This window comes from Formica exsecta, unplaced genomic scaffold (assembly GCF_003651465.1).
Source record: "Formica exsecta isolate Colony F162 unplaced genomic scaffold, ASM365146v1 scaffold160, whole genome shotgun sequence".
In the NCBI taxonomy this organism is placed as follows: Eukaryota; Metazoa; Arthropoda; class Insecta; order Hymenoptera; family Formicidae; genus Formica; species Formica exsecta.
This window is the reverse complement of record NW_021848923.1, coordinates 6,789-29,746: the sequence shown is the minus strand read 5'-3', so window position 1 is coordinate 29,746 and position 22,958 is coordinate 6,789. Positions and strand designations below refer to the sequence as shown.

At 27.8% G+C, this 22,958-nt stretch overlaps 4 protein-coding genes and 1 long non-coding RNA gene across 6 annotated transcripts in view; all 5 read left to right on the top strand.

Annotated features, from left to right (window-relative positions):
• Positions 1 to 5,202, top strand: part of LOC115233093 (DE-cadherin) — a 177,190-nt gene extending 171,988 nt beyond the window's left edge. The window contains exons 12-16 of the mRNA XM_029803322.1: positions 36 to 251; positions 327 to 666; positions 745 to 897; positions 996 to 1,182; positions 1,291 to 5,202. Coding sequence (XP_029659182.1) covers positions 36 to 251; positions 327 to 666; positions 745 to 897; positions 996 to 1,138 — 852 coding nt within the window. The 3' untranslated portion in view covers positions 1,139 to 1,182; positions 1,291 to 5,202. The remainder of the gene's footprint in view (positions 1 to 35; positions 252 to 326; positions 667 to 744; positions 898 to 995; positions 1,183 to 1,290) is intronic.
• A 4,566-nt stretch (positions 5,203 to 9,768) lies between these two features.
• Positions 9,769 to 12,697, top strand: LOC115233100 (uncharacterized protein DDB_G0290685-like). Its single transcript, XM_029803343.1, has 2 exons — positions 9,769 to 10,173; positions 10,839 to 12,697. Exon 2 carries the CDS (start codon positions 11,105 to 11,107, stop codon positions 12,695 to 12,697), a length of 1,593 nt encoding a protein of 530 aa, XP_029659203.1. The 5' UTR covers positions 9,769 to 10,173; positions 10,839 to 11,104.
• A 2,081-nt stretch (positions 12,698 to 14,778) lies between these two features.
• On the top strand, positions 14,779 to 15,179 carry LOC115233112. The gene is made up of 2 exons (XR_003883728.1): positions 14,779 to 15,025; positions 15,103 to 15,179. It is a non-coding gene; the product is annotated as an uncharacterized LOC115233112 (long non-coding RNA).
• A 153-nt stretch (positions 15,180 to 15,332) lies between these two features.
• LOC115233111 (serine protease inhibitor 3/4-like) lies at positions 15,333 to 17,214 on the top strand. 2 transcript variants are annotated; one of them, XM_029803362.1, is made up of 7 exons: positions 15,333 to 15,485; positions 15,558 to 15,734; positions 15,816 to 16,026; positions 16,123 to 16,337; positions 16,447 to 16,653; positions 16,747 to 16,867; positions 16,944 to 17,214. In XM_029803362.1, the coding sequence occupies exons 1-7, from the start codon at positions 15,363 to 15,365 to the stop codon at positions 17,084 to 17,086; spliced, it is 1,197 nt and encodes a 398-aa protein (XP_029659222.1). In that variant the 5' UTR covers positions 15,333 to 15,362; the 3' UTR covers positions 17,087 to 17,214. The 2 variants fall into 2 exon arrangements, with proteins under 2 accessions (XP_029659222.1, XP_029659223.1); XM_029803363.1 differs by lacking the exon at positions 16,747 to 16,867 and having other exon boundaries at positions 16,944 to 17,112.
• Positions 17,215 to 20,127: 2,913 nt separating this feature from the next.
• On the top strand, positions 20,128 to 22,299 carry LOC115233110 (antitrypsin-like). The gene is made up of 8 exons (XM_029803361.1): positions 20,128 to 20,267; positions 20,436 to 20,596; positions 20,669 to 20,845; positions 20,937 to 21,147; positions 21,244 to 21,458; positions 21,568 to 21,771; positions 21,865 to 21,994; positions 22,100 to 22,299. Exons 1-8 carry the CDS (start codon positions 20,258 to 20,260, stop codon positions 22,249 to 22,251), a joined length of 1,260 nt encoding a protein of 419 aa, XP_029659221.1. The 5' UTR covers positions 20,128 to 20,257; the 3' UTR covers positions 22,252 to 22,299.
• The last annotated feature ends 659 nt before the right edge of the window (positions 22,300 to 22,958 follow it).

The window sequence follows — 22,958 nt, the reverse complement described above, 5'->3', positions numbered from 1 at the left end:
TGAGATTATCTCATTGTACTTGATCTTTTTTCTAGTCAATGGAAATGAGGGTTGATAATTGCGGCATATCTGCTTGCATGAGTCTCACTGCACCACAAGGAACCAATGAATTTTTAAACGTTAATAGTCCCATGCAAGTAGGTGGTACATTAACTAATTTAGCACACTTGGCGTCAAATTTAGGATGGGATCATCAACCAACTGATAAAGGATTTGTTGGTTGTATACGCAACATGACATTCAATGGAAATGTAAGTGACAAAGAAAAAGAGATAAAGAAGTATAATGAATTAAATTTTATTTCTCCTTATTTGTGTTCGTTTCAGACATACAATTTAGGTATGCCGTCGTTGTCCAGAAATGCAGATCCCGGTTGCAATCATGGTATGGCAAAGGCCATCTCATTCGGGATCGACACGAACTTCATAGTAGCTATATTAGTTTGCGTATTGATATTGTTAATACTACTCGTCGCGGTAGTAGTGCATAGAAGAAAGACGGACGATTTGTATAAGGATATGGATGATATTAGAGAAAATATCATTAATTACGAGGACGAAGGAGGCGGTGAGGTTGATACGGCATTTGATTTGAACGTGTTGAGAGCCATTTACGAAGCACCGCCTATTGATTCTAAGATAGCTCCAATTGGTCTACAGGGTAGAGGTAGAAAACGACAAATATTATTAATGTATTACTTACATTTAAATTGTTGTACAAAAACTAAAATATCTCTGTTTAAAGGAAACGATGAAGTTCCAGACATTTGCGGTTTCCTAGATGGAAAGAAGGAAAGCTGTGATAAAGATCCCGATACAAATCCGTTCGATGACGTAAGACATTATGCTTATGAGGGAGAGGGTAACTCGGAAGGCGATCTATCGTCGTTAGCTTCCTGTTAGTATTTTCAAATACAAATACAAGATGTTTAAATAGAAGATATTTCTCTTTTGCTTCAAATTTGTAATTATGTTTTTTTTATATCTCATTTATAGGTACCGATGATGGAGATCTTAAATTCAATTATCTATCTAATTTTGGACCAAGATTCAGAAAATTGGCAGACATGTATGGAGAAGATCCAAGTGATGAGGAAAGTGACGGAGTCGGTGAACGAGAGAGCGAAAGCTGGTGTTGAGTTCTCTTAACCGAAAACTTTATAGATATAAAATTTTAACGCAGGTAATATAATTATTTAGATAATCTTTAAACAGTATTATACAATTTTATATTATGTGGAATATTAACGTGATTATTATTATATTGCTGGAAAATATATATAACTTACAGATTCGCTCCAGCACGTGTGGTCTATGTAACCACAAATACGAGTATATATGCCACAGGATTTGTATTAGAGAGATCTGTGCGTTTCTACAATCTCGGGCCTCTAGCAACTGGCAAAGAACATGGGGGCTTAAACTGTACTTAAATGATACGCGTGGTCTCATTCACCGACTGCTCCAGTTTAAAAACGGCAAAAGAGACGAAGAGCGTTATAATACGCAATCCTATTGACGCGATGTGTAATACACATGAGCGTGATTTATTTAGTAGACGGAATAAACTTTACAATTATATCGCGAGTGACTATATGGACACTATATATGAATTCCGTTTATTCGGGAAAGTGATGCGTATCTCATACTGATCCTTAAGATGAATTTTTATATTGTGTCGATAAAAAACTTAGCGCGTTTACGTTATTATTTTACACTAGAAGTGATATGTGTAATAAGTGGGACAAGAGAAAGAATAGTGCGTTCACTGTACGTTGCACGAATATGAACATTAAAAGTTCTGGATTATCGTATTCTCGTTGTATGTATCTCGACGAGTTGTTGGACAATCTACATTTCCATGCATTAGGCGATCTTTTCCTTTTTCTATGTAATTATATAATTACAAGTATAATTACGACGTATTTTGAGAAATTATAATAAGCGATGCTCTATACATGGGTTAAAAGTATATAAAACAGATAATTTGCAGCATAACTGTTGTATTATGTAGACGGCTTAATACTTTGTCGATGATTAAAAATCATTTATTAATGATAATTAATGAATGTTGTATAAAAAAGAGATTTAGGAAAAATTATAAAAATTTTGTTTATGCTTTTAAAATAAAAATTAAAAAGAACTTGCACGAGCCAATAATGTTGACATAAGTCTGTTCCCTTTTTTTTTTGTAATTTTTTCTTTTTTTTTTTTTATTATATATTCTGACTTCTCCAAAATCATCAAAGGCTTTTCTAATATATATAGTTGATTGATAATGATATATAGCTTTCTTTTTTCCTTTTCAATATACATATATAAAGTTAGCGAAGTATTAAGCATATTTTTTAATTGTTCATTCATCGTATTTGAATGACAAAAAGAGAGCTATTTTCTATTTTGTTAATATTTTCTTTTAACATTGCGTATTATAATAGCGATAAAATGCTATATGACTGACTTTATAACTCGCCGTCTAGGAAAACCTCAGTAACTTTATAAAGCTGCAAAATTGACTGCCAGATTCAAGGGACAACCACTCGCCTCTATATGTGCATCATTAGCTTTTAATATTATGTGCATTCCAGCAACGAAAAAAATAGTTGAATAATGTCAGTTTATAAAATGTCAATATACATTGTAGTTTTATAATTAATGGTCTATAATAAGATAGTAAGTTTTGTCGATTACTGATCTGTGTTCTTGAGTTTGGCAATCTTCAAGTTACGAAGGGAGTTTCCAGACTATTTTTTATACATACCCCTTATATAAATATATATATATACAGATGTGAAAGAAAAATGATACATAATATTAGTGATCAATGAAAAAATTTTAAGGGAAGATGCCGAGGGGACACTCTTCTTATGAAAATAAAAAAGAACAGCGTGCGAATAAAAGAATGAAAGAGGCGAAATAGATAAAGCGTCACTCTTCTATATTTAATTGATATAGTATTTTAATAATTATATGAATGCGAGTGTGAGAGTAAGAAGAAAAAGTGTATATGATATGAAATGCTATGAATGTATGCGTATCGATTATATCAGATGAACACACGTACGTACAATGTTATATGCGTATTGTTACATTCGATATATGTTGCAAAAAATGCAAAATATATATATACATATACCTTTTATATACGTATATTTCTCGCGAAAATCGAAAAAGTTATTCTCATCGCAAGTTTGCTCGTAATGTTGTTTCACCAGTAGGATTATAAGCAAGGAAATATTTGAGTATTCCACACATTGTAACTGAATGTAGAACAATGAAGAACCGACGCATCAAGATCGAGTGCCATAGAGCGCTTTAAACATTGATCTTTCTCCTAATTTCGCGGGATAATTTTTATCGATAAAATCACTTCATATTGCGATGCGCAAATAATTTCGAGATGATAATAATCTCGTCACGGAAATAATTGTTCGTGTCTTTCGTTGATCTAATCACTGTTTCATATCACTAACTCATTATCATTTTTTCTAATATATCTTTATGCGATTGATAAGCATTTATATATATCGTTTACGAATGCTCTTATTTTTAAGCTTCTTGTACACGATAAAGTTTCGATAACATATGTATTGTCTGCGCGTGGTTACGTTGAGACATATTCTAGACTAGAACAAATGTTTTTTGATTATTTGGCGCTTTATAAAAGATTCAGTATGTTTTATATTTTATTAACAAAGAAATAAATGCAGAAGAAAACTTTTATATTTTGAAACTTATCATAATAATAGAAAACGAGAATATTTTGATGTCCTCAAATTAAAACTCTAAACAATTTTTAAAAAATATGCCAAAATCTACATATATATAATTGTATATTGACAAAGATTTTCAATAGTTTGCTCATTCTGTGCGAAATTGCGTATAACTGAGAAACGTCCAGTGATATGTTCTTCCTACATAAAGCATAAAATTGATTCTTGCATATTTTATGTATAAGAGTTATAAAATGCAGTAACTTTGTTATAACTGTTAAGAAATAATAATCAAAAATAGCATCAATAACATATTTGTGTTTTGTTAATCGCTCATTAAAAAGAAATCTCAACGTACTGCGCATTTTTAATACATATCGTGGAATCCAACGCGTATGATATGCGCACGCGCGTGCACGTGTATGATAAGGAACATGACTTAGGCGGATGCATGTGATCTCAAGAGTTGAGGAGCAGATTTTAGATGTTTTTCTATCGTAAATGTCTATGAAGCTACTTAAACGCTTGCCATTGAACAACGATTAGGACAAAAATGAATAGAATATATCAGACCCGTAATTTAGTCATTTGTAGAAAGAGATACAAGATTATCTGTATTAAAATATTTTTTGTGCGTTATCTTGCAAAAATTCATTTTTTTATTAAGGCAATATTTAAAGGCAAGCGTTACATTGACAAGATGTTATTTCAATATAAAAAGTTTGTATGATAAAGTTAATTATAAAGAGATTAATGTGTGTATAATGTAATAGGCTAATCCGTCATACAACTTAAAATAAATATTGCTCGATTTTTCTCTTTTATTTTATTAATGAAATTAGCATATTATACATAAACAGAGAAGCATAAACATTTTATAACTTTTTTCTGCTAAAAAATATTTTTTTATTTATTTACCTTAAAAAGTCCTCTCAGAAAACTTGCCCATGCATTAACCAAATTTGTAATAATTGTCATAAAAAATAACTTTATAAAAAAAAATGTTAGATAATCGTTACTCTCCAGCAATTTCATATGCCTATATATCGTCATTTCTATTATTTGTACAGACACAAACAATAGGTAATACAATATCAAGAGTTCGTAAATGCTGTTGATAAATGTTTACTTAACACTGCCTTTAAGTGATAGAAGGAGATCATGAATTATTTGACGTGCGATTTTAATAATTAAATCTTAATCAGGTACTATTCCGCACTTTAATAAAAACTTACTGTAAAAAGACGTAAATAACTATAGAGATATGAATAAAATATATATATACACATGCATAAATATAATGCGCGTGTGTATACACAGGCTTGTATATTATCTAGAAAAATAAGAACTATTACGAAGAAACCATTTAATATGTGATAATTGACGGCAACGCATATGAGCGCACCATTATCCTTTATCTTCGATCCACCCTTATCTCGAGAACGTTATATGTAATTTCTTTTTTGTAGCAATAAAGTGAGATTCGAATATATGTGCCCTGCTTTCTATCTCAAAGCCCATTTTAGATGATTTATTATTCACGACAAAATTCAAGAATTATATTTATAATGTTATCTGTCATATATTCTAATGTATATACATACCCTGTATATATATATATATATATATATATATATATATTATATATATTCTGATGTATACTTTATAAAACATATATTACATGTGTCATTTACTCTTTTTTTAAATATTTTCTGTACTACACATCAAAAAGTAAAATAGAATTCTGTTTCGAAATTTGGCAAATTATAGATTGTCTAAAGTGGTGTTAATTGTATCACATAGTTGCAAAAAAAATTTTTGGAGGAATATTCCCTTAATTACGATATTTTACTATCATATTGTCACGAAAATTTAATATATATACTATATAAGATAATATATATAACTGATTGATGAAGTAATCTATGAGGCTTCACATCGTACTATGACTCTCGTTAGTAAATTAGTGTAGAAGCCTTTAAGTGTCACGGTCGCACGCATCAATTTCATTTGGCAATATATGTCATGGATGATGCAAGTAATATAAGAGAGGTTTACTTTTCCGGACATAATTCATTTAAATGATACCGTTTGCAAATATTAAAAGAAAATGATTAATTCATGTTTTCATAAATAAGCTATTACATCAAAAGATCTGTATCGATATGTCTTCTTTTTTTCTTTTTATTGTAAAGTTAAAACGTAAAATGTTACATACTCAGTTTGATTTTTTTTTCTTTATTTATACAGGTGCAAATAAATTACTTAATAATTGTTGCCACGACGGTTTTTTCATGAAGTGGAGAAATAAGAAATTAGCGACATAGATTCTCAAATCTGGTCAATTTTACTTAGATAGAATTATATCATTTAATTTTATCGTAGTTATGTACTTTTAATTACATATGAAAAGCTATAAATATATTATTAGCTTATGTCTCATTAAACGATGCGAGTTGATTATATTACAATAGTAAAAAGTTTGGCCTTATTAAAATAATTTTCAAACAAACACTAAATTTTTTATAATAATCAGACTAATAAACTAATGATTATATATTGCTAATGCATGCAAATCAAATTGGATGATCTCTTTTCTTCTGTATATATTTATAGTACATTTATATATTTAAAAGAATATTTGATATTGCTTTTATCTGAAGAAGAATTTTGTAAAAAGAATATTTATATAGTTAAACAATTTAATATAATTATAATATTGATCCGTCGACAAAAAGAGAACAAAAATATTGCTTGGCAATGGATATAAATAGAATGTTATAGAAATTTTTATTTGATATTAGAGAAATTTTACTTAAGATAAATCTTACATTTGCAGCGTGCATAACATTAGCATAAATAATAAAGAAGATTTTGCTTTTTTATCACATTAATATATTATATTTATATAATATATGTTTTATATAAATATTTTATGTATGATCTCTTCTCTTACACATAAATAAGATCTTATTAATTTTTTAAAATCGAGAGAGAGAGAGAGAGAGAGAGAGAGAAAGATTTTCTCTCTCTCGAAAACAAATCATATAAAAAGACTTTATTCTTCGAGTCTCTTATTTTTCCATATTTCAGTGTACTTTGCACTTATATTATCAGTTACAAAACATTCTGTATATGTAAGAAGGATGTGAAAACTGATGTATGAGGATTACATAATTTTATATTTTAATGTCACATAGCAAATGAATATTCAACATTCATCTTCTTTCAACGTATGAAGGTACAATTTGCAATTTCATCTCGACGCAGTTTGTCAAATATATATTAATTGCGATGTATGTATGCAAAACAGCTGATGGTTTCAGAATGATAAGGCTGCAGTTAAAAAATTGTAAAGAAACATATTATGTATTGAGATAATTATATCTCTAAATGTATTTTTGTATAATGTACGGGAGGTTCTCACAGATTTTTTAATCGGTCTCAATTTTCATATTAAAATCACGCAAAAGACAAAACTCTGAACGAAACTGTTGCAAAGCGAAAGATTCAACGCCGGCGCAGAGCTTCCATTATTTCTTTGGGATCGTGATTGAATCGAGATGTTGTAATGCGCGGGCGTTGAAATAAGGGGTCAGCAATGTATAAAAACAGCAACCGCATCTTAGATCTCTCGTAAACGAAATCTTTTGCACATCGGTACATTGTCTCGCGAAAAAAGTAGACCATTCTATACATTTATTTATACAAAAGTGTTATCATGTGAGTCCATTTTATATTTTTTGTGCGTATACAGTGCGATTATTGTTCTTAATTTCATTATAATTAAAATTGTTCATAATGATACTATGCAAATTAACATTTTGTTCGCTATACAAGTGTTTGAAGCAAACGTAATTGTTGATAAATTGTAACATATTTTTTTTTTTAATTTTATCGAAGATTACACGTCGTTATGTGTACAATATTTTGTGAATTGATTAAACAACTTTTTTCGATTCTTTTTCCTTTCAAGGTTCTGTAAGATGTCAGTGAGCTTATTCGCTATAGCGTTTCTTTTCTTAATCCTTGTTTCGGATGGTGAAGCTCAGTTAAATTTTTCTACCGGATGGGGCCAAGGAAAAAGGAGCCAAGACATGCGGATTAGATCGAGTAATACGGATTGTTCATCGCAAAGCGCATCATTTGAACAATTGTTAAAATTATATACGTTTATTCAGGTATATGAAGATACAAGATTGATTCGAAAATTTATAATATAAGCTATAAAAAAATATTATAAAGATACGATTGATTGTTTCATGTGTATATTTTTTAATTGTACACACTTTAATTCTGGCAAATTTATAGTTGTTATAATGTGTCATTAATAATAAACCATAAACCAAGACACCTACGTCGAAAGTATGATACTTTTTCTTTTATTTATCATAAATATCACGGAAAATATTTATTGGAACGCGTGCGATTATAAGTTGATATAACGATATATATTCGTGATTATGTTTATTTACAGATCGAAGCGCAGAGGATCTTGGATTGTCAGAACTTAAACAAATGAACCAGGAAAACATCATTCTTCTTATCAAACGGACTCGTTTCAGAATATTGCCCCAAGATATAATTTAATGAGTAAAATATCTAAGATATTTGAATAGATATAATGTAATTGAAATGTCATATCTTTGTGTAGTGGATATTCTATTAATTCTCTATGTATCATGACCAAGTTTTTTTTGTTAAAAGGCACGATCATCTGAGACCAAATATTTGTATTTGATTGCTATATGCTTTGTACATATTTATTATAGCAAGAGCCAATATTGAGGCAAATGGTGAATGATATGCTGATTTTTCTGCAATCGAACATTTACTATGTTACAGTTTATTTATAAATTCTGCATTTTACTACAAATGTAGTCTTAACAAAATAAACAGGTATTGTTAATCGTAGTCTGAAAGTAGACCGATAATAAATATATTTAAAAATAGCCTTTTATGCAATGCCCTTACCCTCTATTGCCTTTTATATATAACTTTCTTTTCTTATCTTTTGAAAATGTAAAAACGGCATACGTGTATTGTTAGTATTGTTTTCCATCGTAAAATATCTCAATTTAAAAATGTCCAGAATACCTTGTGTCATTTTATAATATCAGAATATTCCGTTAAGATATGTACAATAATCCGTCACAAACATACGCAATTGCAAATTCGAATTATACGTTTGGTGACTGAATACATACAGATTGTGCTTTCGGATGTATTCAATTGGAAATCGATCGATATTTGTTAATGATTTACCAACATCATACACATGCAGCTCATATTAACAACCGTATATATATTAAAATTCAGTATATACGGGTATCGTAATTTAAGAACCACAACTTTGTGGAATTTCAAAGAGTGTAGATTATCTCGTTGTTATGCGGTCATTAAATGTTTTATAGCGAGGTAAGCTGAATTCCTGCATCTTTGGCAATTCATTTTTTATCACAATTCCTTGATTGTAATTATTTAAAATGTCCTTGTAATAATTTAACATGGATTATTTCCTAATGTTCGTGACATAAAAATTTTATGGAAACAAATGTTCAATTTTTGAAAAAATACCATTTATTATAGATTAGCATTCTGTTAAAATACCATTTATTATAAATTAGTATTCCGTTCTCATGACATATAGAGCGATATAAAACATTATTTCATAAATTTTATTCACTTATAGATGAACTAGATTTCTACAATGCAAGAGATAATCTGTCTTTTAATCGCATTTTTAACTCTTTCTCACGGTGAATTTAGCTCGGAAAATGACCTGAGTTATCGACAAAAACTTTACAATATTGGAAATGGTAAGAATTTTAATCTTTTTTCTTGATAATTTTACAAAAGAAATAAAAACTTTATTATATAAAAATATTAGTAATAATTAACCTAAGTTATTAATTTAATATAAATTTATTTTTATACTTGACTCTATATATGTGTTTAATTGTTTCTTTGTGAACATATATTGTGTATATACATATATGTACATATATGTATATCATCACTAATATCACGCCAAAACAAAATATTAAGTTTAACCGATAAATTATATCATTTAAATTGATATGCTATGGTAAATGCAATAATAATAAACAAAATTCTCTCTATTTCATAAATTTCAATTTCGTATTTTACAGAGACACATAATTACAATGATTTAGAAATTTGGCCTGTGATTTCTCAACAACTACAGTATTCTCATCAATCTTATGGTCAGTTCAAATGTACACAACCAGGTCTTTATGCCGATGAAAATGATTGCCAAATATATTACGAATGCGCGAAAATTCAGAACAAACGTCGCCTTGAATTTCGCCAAACAGTTCATAAATGTAATTCTGACAAAGTTTTCTCGTATGCATATGGTGGTACTTGTACACAATCTCAAGAAAGTGGAAGAGTGAAATGCAGTGGCTACTCGCGGTTAGAGGAGCAATATAATACAGGTAATAGTTTCATTATTAATTTAGTATATATATATATATATATATAAAATATGAATACATAATGAAGACATAGAAAGAAACTTTGAAGGTAAGAAGGTGTGACTACTCGAAAAAAATAGAAAAATACCGATCTCAAAATAAAATAGGACCTAACACATAAAAAAAAAGTTCTTTCTTCAAATAATATCACTTAAATAAGAAAATACATAAAAATCAAAGATACGGGCATGAGAGATAATGTATCATTAAATATTATTTTAAAATCAGTAAAATTGAAAGATACATATCAACAAGAATAGTTTGTACCACAATTACATATCAACAAGAATAGTTTGTACCACAATTTAAGAACAGAAAGAAAAATCACAGATACTTCTGTTCCAGAGAATTTGTACTATAAAAGTTCTTAATCTTATCTTATTGTATCATAAAAGTTACTATAAAACATTATTAGAATAACATTAAGACATTTAAAATTTCTGTTTGCTGAAAATATGTATGAAACTGAAAAAAACTATATTAAACAACTTCTTAAATAAAAATAAATAAAAAATTCTTATAATTATAGGTAAAATTATAAAAAAATAATTAGTCAAAAGTGTAATTGCAAATAAAAACCCAACAAAAAAATTAAATAATAAACAGAGATCATCTTAAAATTTCAGGGACTTCTTCAAGTATATCATCTAGCACGACAAAAAAAAATGCAAAAAATAATAACTCAAATAAAATAAATAAAAAAGAAAATAGTGAAGAACGTAAAGCACAGAAAAAACCGGATTATAATATAAATAATAGACAAAACAACAAACATGATCAAAATAATAAAGAAAAGAAAAGAAATAAATACAGTAATGAAGACTCGGACAGTAGTAGCAAAGAAGATAACAAAAAACCGAAAAAGAAAAAAGATACAAGCAAAGAAATAGAAATGACAACGCAACGCACGGCTACACAACGTGTTTCAACAGAAGAATATTCCGGAAGCGACGAGGAAAACCAGAATGATGAATTTACAATTACCACCCCCAAGAATCCTATTGAGAATCAATCCGGAAGCGAGAAGAAAAATGCGGATCATAATACAAATAATAAGCAAAACGACAAACACACAAAAAACGACAAAAAAAAGAAAAAAGATAAACACAGTAATGAAGACTCGGACAGTAGTAGCGAAGAAAATACCAAAAAACCGAAAAAGAAAAAAGATACAAGCAAAGAAACAGAAATGACAACGCAACGCACGACTACACAACGTGTTTCAACAGATGAATATTCCGGAAGTGAGGAGGAAAATCGAAGCGGTGAAAATAAAATAACCACTCCTCAGTTTCCAACCGAGAATCAGTCCAAGAGCAAGGAAAATAATGAGAATAATGAGAATGGTGAAAATAATAAAACCATTCCACAGATTTCAACCGGAGATCAGTCCGAAAGCAAGGAGGACAACAAAAATAGTAACAGCGGCGAAAATAACAAAACCACCCCACAGATTCCAACCGAAGATCAGCTCGGGAGTAAAGAAGACAAAGATGATAAGAGCGAAAATAATAAAACCACCCCACAGATTCCAATCGAAGATCAGTCCGGGAGCAAGAAGGACAACAAAAATAGTAACAGCGGCGAAAATAAAAAGAATACTCCAACCGAAGAGGAATCTGGAAGCAAGAACAACACAAACAGTAACAGCGGTGAAAATAAAAGAACTACCCCACAGATTCCAACCGAAGATCAGTCCGGAAGCAAGAAGAACAACAAAAATAGTAACAGAGGCGAAAATAAAAAAACTACCCCGCAGATTCCAACCGAAGATGAAACTGGAAGAAAGGAGGACAACAAGAATAGTAACAGCGGCGAAAATAAAAAAACTACTCCAACCGAAGAGGAATCTGAAAGCAAGGAGAACAACACGAACAGTAACAGCGGCAAAAATAAAAAAACTACCCCACAGATTCCAACCGAAGATCGCTCCGGGAGCAAGGAAGACAACAAGGATAATAAGAACGGCGAAAATGAAAAAACTATCCCACAGATTTCAACCGAAGATCAGTCCGGGAACAAGGAGGACAACAAAAATAGTAACAGTAGCGAAAATAAAAAAACTACCCCGCAGATTCCAATCGAAGATGAATCTGGAAGCAAGAAAGACAACAAAAATATTAACAGTGGCGAAAATAAAAAAACTACTCCACAGATTCCAACCGAAAATCAATTCGGGAGCAAGGAAGACAAAGATAATAAGAGCGAAAATAGGAAAACTACCCCACAAATTCCAACCGAAGATCAGTTCGGGAGCAAGGAAGACAAAGATAATGAGAGTGAAAATAAAAAAACTACCCCACAAATTCCAACCGAAGATCAGTCCGAGAACAAGGAGGACAACAAAAATAGTAACAGTAGCGAAAATAAAAAAACTACCCCACAGATTCCAACCGAAAATCAGCCTGGGAGTAAGGAGGACAACAAAAATAGTAATAGCGGCGTAAAACAATTAAGGAAATTAAATAGTTATTTAGTTTTATAGAACAAAATTATATAACTATTTTATTTTACAATAAAACTGTTAATATCTCTTTTTATTTGTTATAAATTATAGTATTCAGTAAATTAGATTACTTATAATATTGTAAAAAGAATCCTATATATGCTTTCAAACTTTTCAATCTTGGGCAAAGTTAATACACGTTTTTACGTTTTCTATAAATGCAGTTTTAATAATATTAATATTATTGAAATTATTTCAATATTATTATATTGATTATTATTATATAATTACATTATAAACATTACTGATTGAATATAAATTTTACACACATTTGATCAACTAATACAGATTATCTAAACCGTAATTAGAGATATAATCGCTCTTAATTTCATGAAAATTATCTCTAATAATATTATACGATTTCTAATTATATTATCTAAAAATTGCATTTATGAAAGAGGAAAGCTTATGGACAATTTTTATTTTCAGCTAAAAGCTCCTACGAGAAAATTATGCCCAGGAAAAGGTCATTATCCTTATAGTAAAGACTGTTCAAATGCATATTACAAGTGCAAACGTGATTCACATGGTGTACTGCAAGGATATCTCTTTAAATGTTCCAATGGACAAGTATTTTCAAATGCTTCAAGACGTTGCGAACGTACTGAATATCCAATATGCCATCAACCTTGCAAACAGAGAAATGATAATAGAAAACTTACACCATCTAAAGAAATATTTATTAGCTATCATGAAGTGTTTTATGCAGACGTGACTTTACCACCTCACACAAATATGATTAAATAAATTTAAACCATTAATTCTACATATATTATCATTAATATTTGTTATTGTAAAAAAATTCTTGTGCAATAAACATTTTCGAAAATTATAAGTATAAAAACATATATATAATTTTTTTTTTGTTTAGCATACAACGATTTTATATTCTTATATGTAGAGAGAATGTACAAAATTTTCCCCGTTTTCCCTGTTTGTACTAAAAGATTTATTTTTTATTATGCAATATATATATATATACACAGGGTGATTTACAAATATTTAGACAAAATTTGGGGGTGAGTTGCCCATTTAAAAATAAGAAAATGATGTCATGTAAACATGTCCGGAAATGCCTGATTTATGAGTTATAATTGAAAAATTTAAATGACAAGAACTGACGGAATATGTCAATGATACATATCACGCTTTGAAAGCTATTAAACCAGATTTAAAAACACCAAAAAAGACACGCGTATAACCTGTTAGATCTAATAACCAGTAGAATTACGACGATTCATTGGAGATCGCTGGTGGATTCAATCGGTTATCATTATTTTATAAATTCGGTTATAAAATATATTAATCAGTTCAAAGATCTACGAATCTTTTATGTTACAAAAATTCCAGATTTGTTTTTTCTGAAAATAGACAAAGCGTCGAGTAAATTATATCGGAATAAAGTCTTGTATAATTTCATTCCATTAATGCTTATTAATAATCATATCAAACTTTTTAATATCATAATATATTAACTCATATAATTATATTTCATAATGTTTTTTCAAAACATGTTATACATTTACATTAATAAATTTTTTAAGCATCTATTCAAATTATATTTTTAATTTAATATCGAAGACATATGGCATCAATGTGATGACATCAGGCGAATACGCTCTGCCGCTCTATTTTTTTCTTTAACTTTTTTCCACACACATCTTTTATATTTTAAATACTTTATAACTGTGGATGTATAACAAATCATTATAATCATACATTTTTTATATATGAAATTGTTTATTACAAGCTCTCTTTGGTTATTTTTTATCACTTTAAATAAATAATTTATAATTTTATATAAAAAAAAAATATTTTTATCTTAAGAAAATATAAACATGCAGCAATCAAAAAACCTATTTTGCAGCATTTATATGTATGATTTGTAGATTATAGACAATTTTAAAAACATTTATCATTTCAATAAAGAACTAATAAAATTTCTGTTTATTAAAATAAAATTTAAATTATAAAAGTTATATGTATATTAAGACATACATGTGGTATATTAAGACATACATAGCGTGAGTTTCAAAGAGAAAAACAAAAAAAAAAGTTTATTGAATGTATTTCTCTCTTTCTCCCTTTTCAACTCCAGTCACCTCTACACGACCTCGCAAACGACAATACTGCTAACGATCGTTACAGAGACACAGATAGACACACTATTAAGCAGTCGTATCCCGTCATCGATAGTATCAATTGTTCCTAATCATTGCAACAGAAGTGCTATTGAAGATCTTATACGAAATTTTTTTCTAAAGTTGGAAGTTGACGTTGTTGAAGTGAAACCGTCTATACAATCACGTGAGACTAACTTGAATTTTATTTCAAAATAATTTCATGTTCTTTCCGCATTTGATTTTATTAGTTTTTTTTAACAGTTGGCGCAAATACAACGCAGCTAGTATCTAATCGATATTAAAAGAAGAGAATTTTCGATTAAAATTGAAACAAATAATTTGCCAGTTCCAAATTTCTGAATTTTGAAGATTTATCAAGATATTTTAGTTAATCATTTAAAATAATTTTTGATTCTTGGCAAATAAAAAAAAAAATATAGAAAGGAATAGAAAAAGCTATATACATACGTGTAACACATATAATAAATGTTGCTAACATTGTGTGTGCCTTCGATGCATTAATGTTTGAAGATATGTTATTGAGCAGCATGAATAATAAAGATACATTTACTAATCTATCTACAGCAATTGTAACATATGTAAAATTAAAGGATGTATGGAGTCTAAAAGAACCATCGTATATAGTATGTAATAGATGTATTTGTATCTTATATAAATTTTGAGTTGCCTAATTTTTTATTTATGTTTTGCCGCAGGATCAATCGATAGTGGAAAACAAAGCATATAGTAGTATGAGTCTAAAAATGATAACGACCTTACTTGCAAACGGCGCTGAAGAAGGACCAACAAGGAATGAAATGATGTCTTATTGGAATATTCCTGATAAAATATCTTTAAACAACCAATACCTATCTAAATTTACTTTCTTAAATGTAAGATAAAGAATTTAAAAATTATAATATAGTACAAAATATAGTACAGTACAAAATTATAGTATAAATTATGTGTTTTAGAATATCAAAGACATTGCATTGTATGTAAGAACTACAATATATGTTCAAAATTTAGTTAATTTAACAGCCGATTTTTCATCAGTATGCATAAATGAACTTCATTGTTCGATTTCAAAAATAGACTTCAGAAATAACGAGCAAGCTGCAAAAACTATAAATTCATGGGTCCAAGAAACAACAAATAACCAGATACTAAACGTAATTTCTTCAGGTATATGATATATATCATTTGATTAACAATTAAATATGAATAAATTATAATTTATACAAAGTACATTTTCAACAATAAAATACTTTATATGAACAGATAATATCGACAAAGATACAAAAATAATGTTAGTAAATACTGTGTATCTTAATATTGGATGGCCAAACTTGCCAAAAGAACAAATAGTAGATCGCATATTTTATATTTCTCCATCACAAATGTATTTGACTCCAACAATTAAATTTGAAAAAACGATGTTTAGTTATGGTGAAATACCACATTGGAATTGCAAGTTCATTGAAATTCCATATTTGGTAAATAATTATTATTTATAAGAAAACTTTTAAAAATAAAATATTGAATCAAAAAATGATTTTACAAGATATCAAAAATTAAATATTGAATCAAAATATAATTTTACAGAACGACAATATTACAATGATTATATTTTTGCCAAATGAAGATATGGAAATTGGGAACGTGGAGTACCTGATAGAAAAATTTGATTTTGAAGAATTTCAATTAATTAGAACTGCAGACTTCACAAACAAACTTGAGCACGATAGGGAATTATGTCTACCAGAGTTTACGATTCAATGTACTCAAAATATAACGAATTATTTTCGTCGGGTAAGTATTGTAATTAGCAAAATCTATTTACAACTGAGACGTAAGAGAGATTTCGGATAAATTCTAGAAATTAAAACTGATAACTGCTTGTAGAATGGCATAATTACGATGTTTAAAGATAATGCGGATTTTACACCTCTCTCAAAAATTCCTCTGAAAGTAAGCAATATCGTTGAAAAGATTTCCGTGAGATTTCGCGAAGAAAAATCGGAAGGTATTCTATATATATCTGTAAATAATAGAAAACTTTAGACGAATACTGTAAGCATTATAATAAAAAATCTTTACAGTTGGCGAAAATAGAGAAAGAATAGAGATAGATTGGTCGAAGGAGTTGAGAGTAGATCGTCCATTTTTGTATATAATCGAAATAGACGGAAAGATGGAGTTTGTTGCAGCCGTGCGAGCACCAGACTATATATTTACGAAATGAAATATAATTTTTATTATAAATTATAAATTATTCTATTATGAATTATACATTCTATTACATTCTTATGTTTATTGATAATTTATATCATACAATATAACGTAGCTTAAACTATTTTAAATTTTATTATATTACGTATATGAAATTCAAGCATTAATAAATAAATAATCTGTACTTTGAAAATATCCTTTACTCATTTTTTAATCGATTTATTTATTACTTAAAAGTAGCCAAATAAATTTGCATTTATGTGCATTAGATGCAACAAAAAAACTGATATACATGCATATACAATGGAGCTACTAATATGTATCTATGATTATAAAATGTAAAAGAGAGATATTACACGCCTCTTATCGCGTTTTATATATATTAATTTTTTCGTATAAATATACATTATGAAAAATATACTTAAATATCTTATATATATCTAGAAATTCATAAAACCAATTTGCGTATTATATATTATTTACTACAATACTACAAGCGCGCGCTACGCGATAAATTTAGGATTTTAGCTGAATTAAATTGTAGTTCTATAGATTATATTGAAGATAGTTTTTGGGCTTAATATTGAGAATTTTTATAAAATAAATTTTCTGGACCAGAAGTATCTGTAATACTTCTTTTTGGTCATAAATTGCAGTACAAACTCTTCTTGTTGCGCATGTGAAATAAAATTAATTTTGTTAAATTAATTTTCTTAATAATTTTTTCTTAATTTTTAAATATAATGTGTAAAACATATATACAATAAATAATTGCTTTCACTTTTTTCTTATTTTTGAAATAAAAAAATTAAACATTTTATACAACATCAAATTATGCTTTTAAATTATATAATTTTTTATTATTAATTAATTTTTTATCAATTTTATTCTTTAATTAATTCTTTAATTTCTAAATTTAGTTGGGTGCGCTAGTGCGCATCGATGCTCATTAAAAGCTATTATATATAAGAGAGCAATATATATAAGAGAGAGAGAGAGAGAGAGAGAGAGAGAGAGAGAGAGAGAGAGTGCGTGGTAATAATTAATTTATATTCAGCTAAAATTAAACTCGCTGCTAAAATATTATAAAATTTATTGTAAATATCTTTTACACATTATATTTAAAAATTTGGAAAGAATTATTAAGAATATTAATTTTATTTTACATGCGCAACAAAAACAGTTTGTACCGCAATTTAAGAACTTACAGATATTTTTGTTCTAGAAAACTTGTACTATAAAAATTTCTATAATCTTACCTTATTGTAATATAAACGTTACCGTAAAAGATCATTAGAATAACATCAAAACAATTAAAATTTCTGTTTGCTGAAAATATATATGAAATTGAAAAGAAATACTATATTAAACAACTTTTTAAATAAAAGTAAATAGAAAATTCGTACAATTATACATAAAATTACATGAAAATAAATAGTCAAAGTTGTAATTGCAAATAAAACACCAGCAAAAACATAAATAATAAACAGAGATCATATTAAAATTTTAGGGACTCCTTCAAGTATACCATCTAGAACGACAAAAAAAGAAAGTAAAAATAATAGCTTAAATAAAATAAATAAAAAAATAGTAAAGAATAGAAAAATCCGGATTATAATGCAAATAACAAACAAAACAATAAACATAATCAAAACAATAAAGAAAAGAAAAGAAATAAAATAGACGTAGTAATGAAAATTCAAGCAGTAATAGCAGTGAAGAACATACCAAAAGACCGAAAAAAGAGAAAAATACAAGCAAAAAAATAGAAATGACAACGCAACAATTACACAACATGTCTCAACAGAAGAATATTCCGGAAGCAGTGAGGAGAATCAGAGCGATGAATTTACAATTACCACTCAGATTCCTACTGAGAATCAATCCGGAAGCAACGAGAGTTAATTATACTGGAATAAAGTCTTGTATAATTCCATTCCATGAATGCTTGCTAATAATCATATCAAATTTTTCAATATTATAATATTTTAACTGATATAATTATATTTTATAATATGTTATCTCAAAATATATACATTAATAAATTTTTCAAGCATCTATTCAAATTTTATTTTTAACTCGACGTCGAAAACATATGGCATCAATATGATAACATCAGGTGAATACGTTCTGCCGCAGTTTCTTTCTCTTTAATTTCTTTCCGCACATATCTTTTACATTTTAAATATGTTATAACTATGAGTGTATAAAAAGCTACATCGCGATATTATAATTATACATGTTATATATGAAATTATTTATTACAAGCTCTCTTTGGTTATTTTCTATCACTGTTAATAAATAATTTATAATTTTATATGAAAAAATATATTCTTATTTTAAGAAAATATAAATAAGCAGCAATCAAAAAACTTTTCTACAACATTTATATGTATGATTTGTAGATTATAAACAATTTTAAAAACATTTATCATTTGAATAAAAAACTAATAAAATTCCTGATGATTAATATAAAAAAAATTTAAATTAAGAAAGTCATATATTAAAACACATACATGTGGTAAAGCGTGAGTTTCGAGAAGAACAATAAAAAAAAGTTTTTCTCAATTCTCAATTCAGTCACCTCTACACGACATCGTAAATGACAATATTGCTAACAACCGTTACAGAGACACAGGTAGACACAGTATTAAGCAGTCGTGTGCCATCATCGATAGTATCAATTATTCCTAATCATTGCAACAGATGTGCTATTGAAAATCTTATTCAAAAATTTTTCCTAAAGTTGGAAGTTAACATTATTGAAGTGAGACCGTCTATAAAATCATGTGAGACCAACTTGAATTTTATTTCAAAATAATGTGTTCTTTTTCCGCAGTTATTTTTAATAGTTTTTTTTAACAGTTGGCGCTAATATAACGCAGCTAATATCTAATCGGTATTAAAAGAAGAGAATTTTCTATTACAATTGAACCAAATAATTTGCTAGTTCTAAATTCCTAAATTTTTAAGTTTTGTCAAAGGGATTTAGCTAGTTATTTAAAATAACTGTTGATTCTTGGCAAATAGAAAAAATATAGAAAGGAAGAGAAAAAGCTATATACATACATGTAACACATATAATAAAATTAATAATTTATCTTTCAATTTATTCGATAAATATATATACATATATAAGTATATATTTTTTATACATATATCATAGAATTGGAATTCTGTCACAATGCGTACAGGTAATAGTACTCCACTACTAAAAATTGTTTCGTATAATAATAATAATATACATATAGTTATATATATAATGTATATATATAAATTTTAGTAGCTTAGCTATAAATTATTAGTATACTATAAAATAACCGCTTTTTCCTGATTTTATAACGAAAGTATTTCTCTTACAGCATTATTTGCAGTCATCGTTACGAACATTGTGTGTGCCTTCGATGCATTAATGTTTAAAGATATGTTTTTGAGCATAAATATATTTACTAATCTATCTACAGCGTTTGTAACATATGTAGAATTGAAGGATGTATCTAGTCTAAAAAAACCATCGTATATAGTATGTAACAGATGTATTTGTATCGTAAATAAATTTTAAGTAGCCTAATTCTTTATTTATGTTTTGCCGCAGAATAAATTTATAGGGGAAAACACAGCATATAGTAATATAAGTCTGAAAATGATAGCAACCTTACTTGCAAACAGCGCTGAAGAAGGATCGACAGGGAATGAATTGATGTCTTATTGGAATATCACTGATAAAATATCTTTAAACAACGAATACTTATCTGAATTAATTTTTTTAAACGTATGATAAAGAATATACTATACAAAATACAGTACAGTACAAAATACAGTACAGTACAAAATTATAGTACAAATTATATATTGTGTTTTAGAGTATCAAAGACATCGAATTACATCTAGAAAATGCAATGTATGTTCAAAATTCAGTTGATTTAACAGCCGATTTTTCACCTTTATGCATAAATAAACTTCATTGTTCGATTTCAAAAGTAGATTTCAGAAATAAGGTGCAAGCTGCAGAAACTATAAATTCATGGGTACAAAAAACAACAAATAATGAGATATTACACGTAATTTCTCCAGGTATATTGTGTAAATCATTTGACTAACAATAAAATATAAATAAATTATAATTTCTGCAAAGTACATTTTCAACAACAAAATACTTTATATGAACAGATAATATCGACGAGGATACGAAAATTATGTTGCTAAATACTGTGTACCTTAATATTGGATGGCCAAACTTGCCAAAAGGGAAAACAGTGGAACGCATATTTCATATTTCTCCATCAGAAATGTATTTTGTTCCAACAATTAAATTTGGAAAATCGATGTTTAATTATTTTGAAATACCACATTGGAATTGCAAATTCATTGAAATTCCATCTTTGGTAAATAATTATTATTTATAAGAAAACTTTCAATAATAAAATATTGAATCAAAAAATAATCTTACAGGATATCAAAAATTAAATATTGAATTAAAATATAATTTTACAGAATGACAAAATTACAATGATCATATTTTTGCCAAATAAAAATATGGAAATTGGGAATGTGGAGTACCTGGCAGAAAAGTTTAACTTCAAAGAATTTGAATCACTTAGAACTGCATACACAAACAAACTTGAGCAAGATATGGAATTATATTTACCAACGTTTACAATTCAATTTACTCAAAATATGACAAATTTTTTTCGTCATGTAAGTATTGTAATCAGCAAAATCTGTTTACACCTGATACGTGAGAAGAATTTTTTATAAATTTTGGGAACTAAAACTGATAACTGCTTATAGACCGGCGTAACTACGATGTTCAAGAATAATGCGAATTTTAGACGTCTCTCAAATATTCCTCTAAAAGTAAGCAATATTGTTCAAAAAGTTTTCGTGAGGATTAACGAAGAAGATTCAACAATTCCAAAAGGTAACTTATATATATCTGTATATATAAATAATAGAAATAAATAATAGAAATAATAGAAAACTTTCAACGAATATTGTAAGCATTACAAAAATTTTTTAATTACAGTTGTCAGAAGAAGAGAAAAAAAATCAGTAGATCTGCCGCAGGAGTTGGTCGTAGACCGTCCGTTTTTGTACATAATCGAAATAAATGGAAAGATGGAATTTGTTACAACCGTGCGAGCACCAGACTATTTATTTACGAGAGATGAATTGTAAATTTTATTATGAATTATGAATTATTTTATTATGAATTATAAATTGTATTATATTTTTATGTTTATTAAAAGTTTATATTATACAATATAGTATAGCTTAAACTATTTTAAATTTTATTATATTGTGTATATAAAAAAATTACTGTGTATTTTTGCGCTATATTTTTGTACCAGATTGTAGTTTAATATGTTTATATGTTTATTTTAAATATTGTTTTGTAAAAGTGAAAAGTAAGTATGTGGGCGGCAGAGGGGTGGAGCCCCTTTCCCTCATTCGCTCCAAAATAATCTAATCTAATCCAATCAGAAATGAATTTTTTCTTAAAATAATAAAAATTTACCCCACGAATATAATTGGGATAGATTAATTTTTTCGGGGTGAGGATGCAGGGAGAGAATTTCCACCACTCACTTGCCCACGTTTACTTTTCACTTTCACAAAACAATATTTAAAATAAAGACATTAACAAAAGATAGATATTAACGCCACATTGTCTTATTTTATCAATATAAAGAAACAGAGAAACGAGAGCAACAATTTTTTTTCAACGAATTCGTTTACTACGCCTCAAAATACATAATGTATAATTACAAAATATATTATAAAAAATTTAAAAATATATTATACAAAGTATATTACAAAATGTATTACAAGATACATATTACAATTAATTCTATATATCTGATATAGAATTAATTATGTTACAA

Coding starts and splice junctions, on each gene's coding strand:
- LOC115233100 (XM_029803343.1), top strand. CDS start 11,105: ATGACAACGCAACGCACGGCTACACAACGTGTTTCAACAGAAGAATAT.
- LOC115233110 (XM_029803361.1), top strand. Junction 21,148..21,243: donor ATTACACGTAATTTCTCCAG/GTATATTGTGTA, acceptor TTATATGAACAG/ATAATATCGACGAGGATACG. Junction 21,459..21,567: donor TCATTGAAATTCCATCTTTG/GTAAATAATTAT, acceptor ATAATTTTACAG/AATGACAAAATTACAATGAT.
- LOC115233111 (XM_029803362.1), top strand. CDS start 15,363: ATGTTTGAAGATATGTTATTGAGCAGCATGAATAATAAAGATACATTT. Junction 15,735..15,815: donor CTAAATTTACTTTCTTAAAT/GTAAGATAAAGA, acceptor TATGTGTTTTAG/AATATCAAAGACATTGCATT. Junction 16,654..16,746: donor TAACGAATTATTTTCGTCGG/GTAAGTATTGTA, acceptor AACTGCTTGTAG/AATGGCATAATTACGATGTT.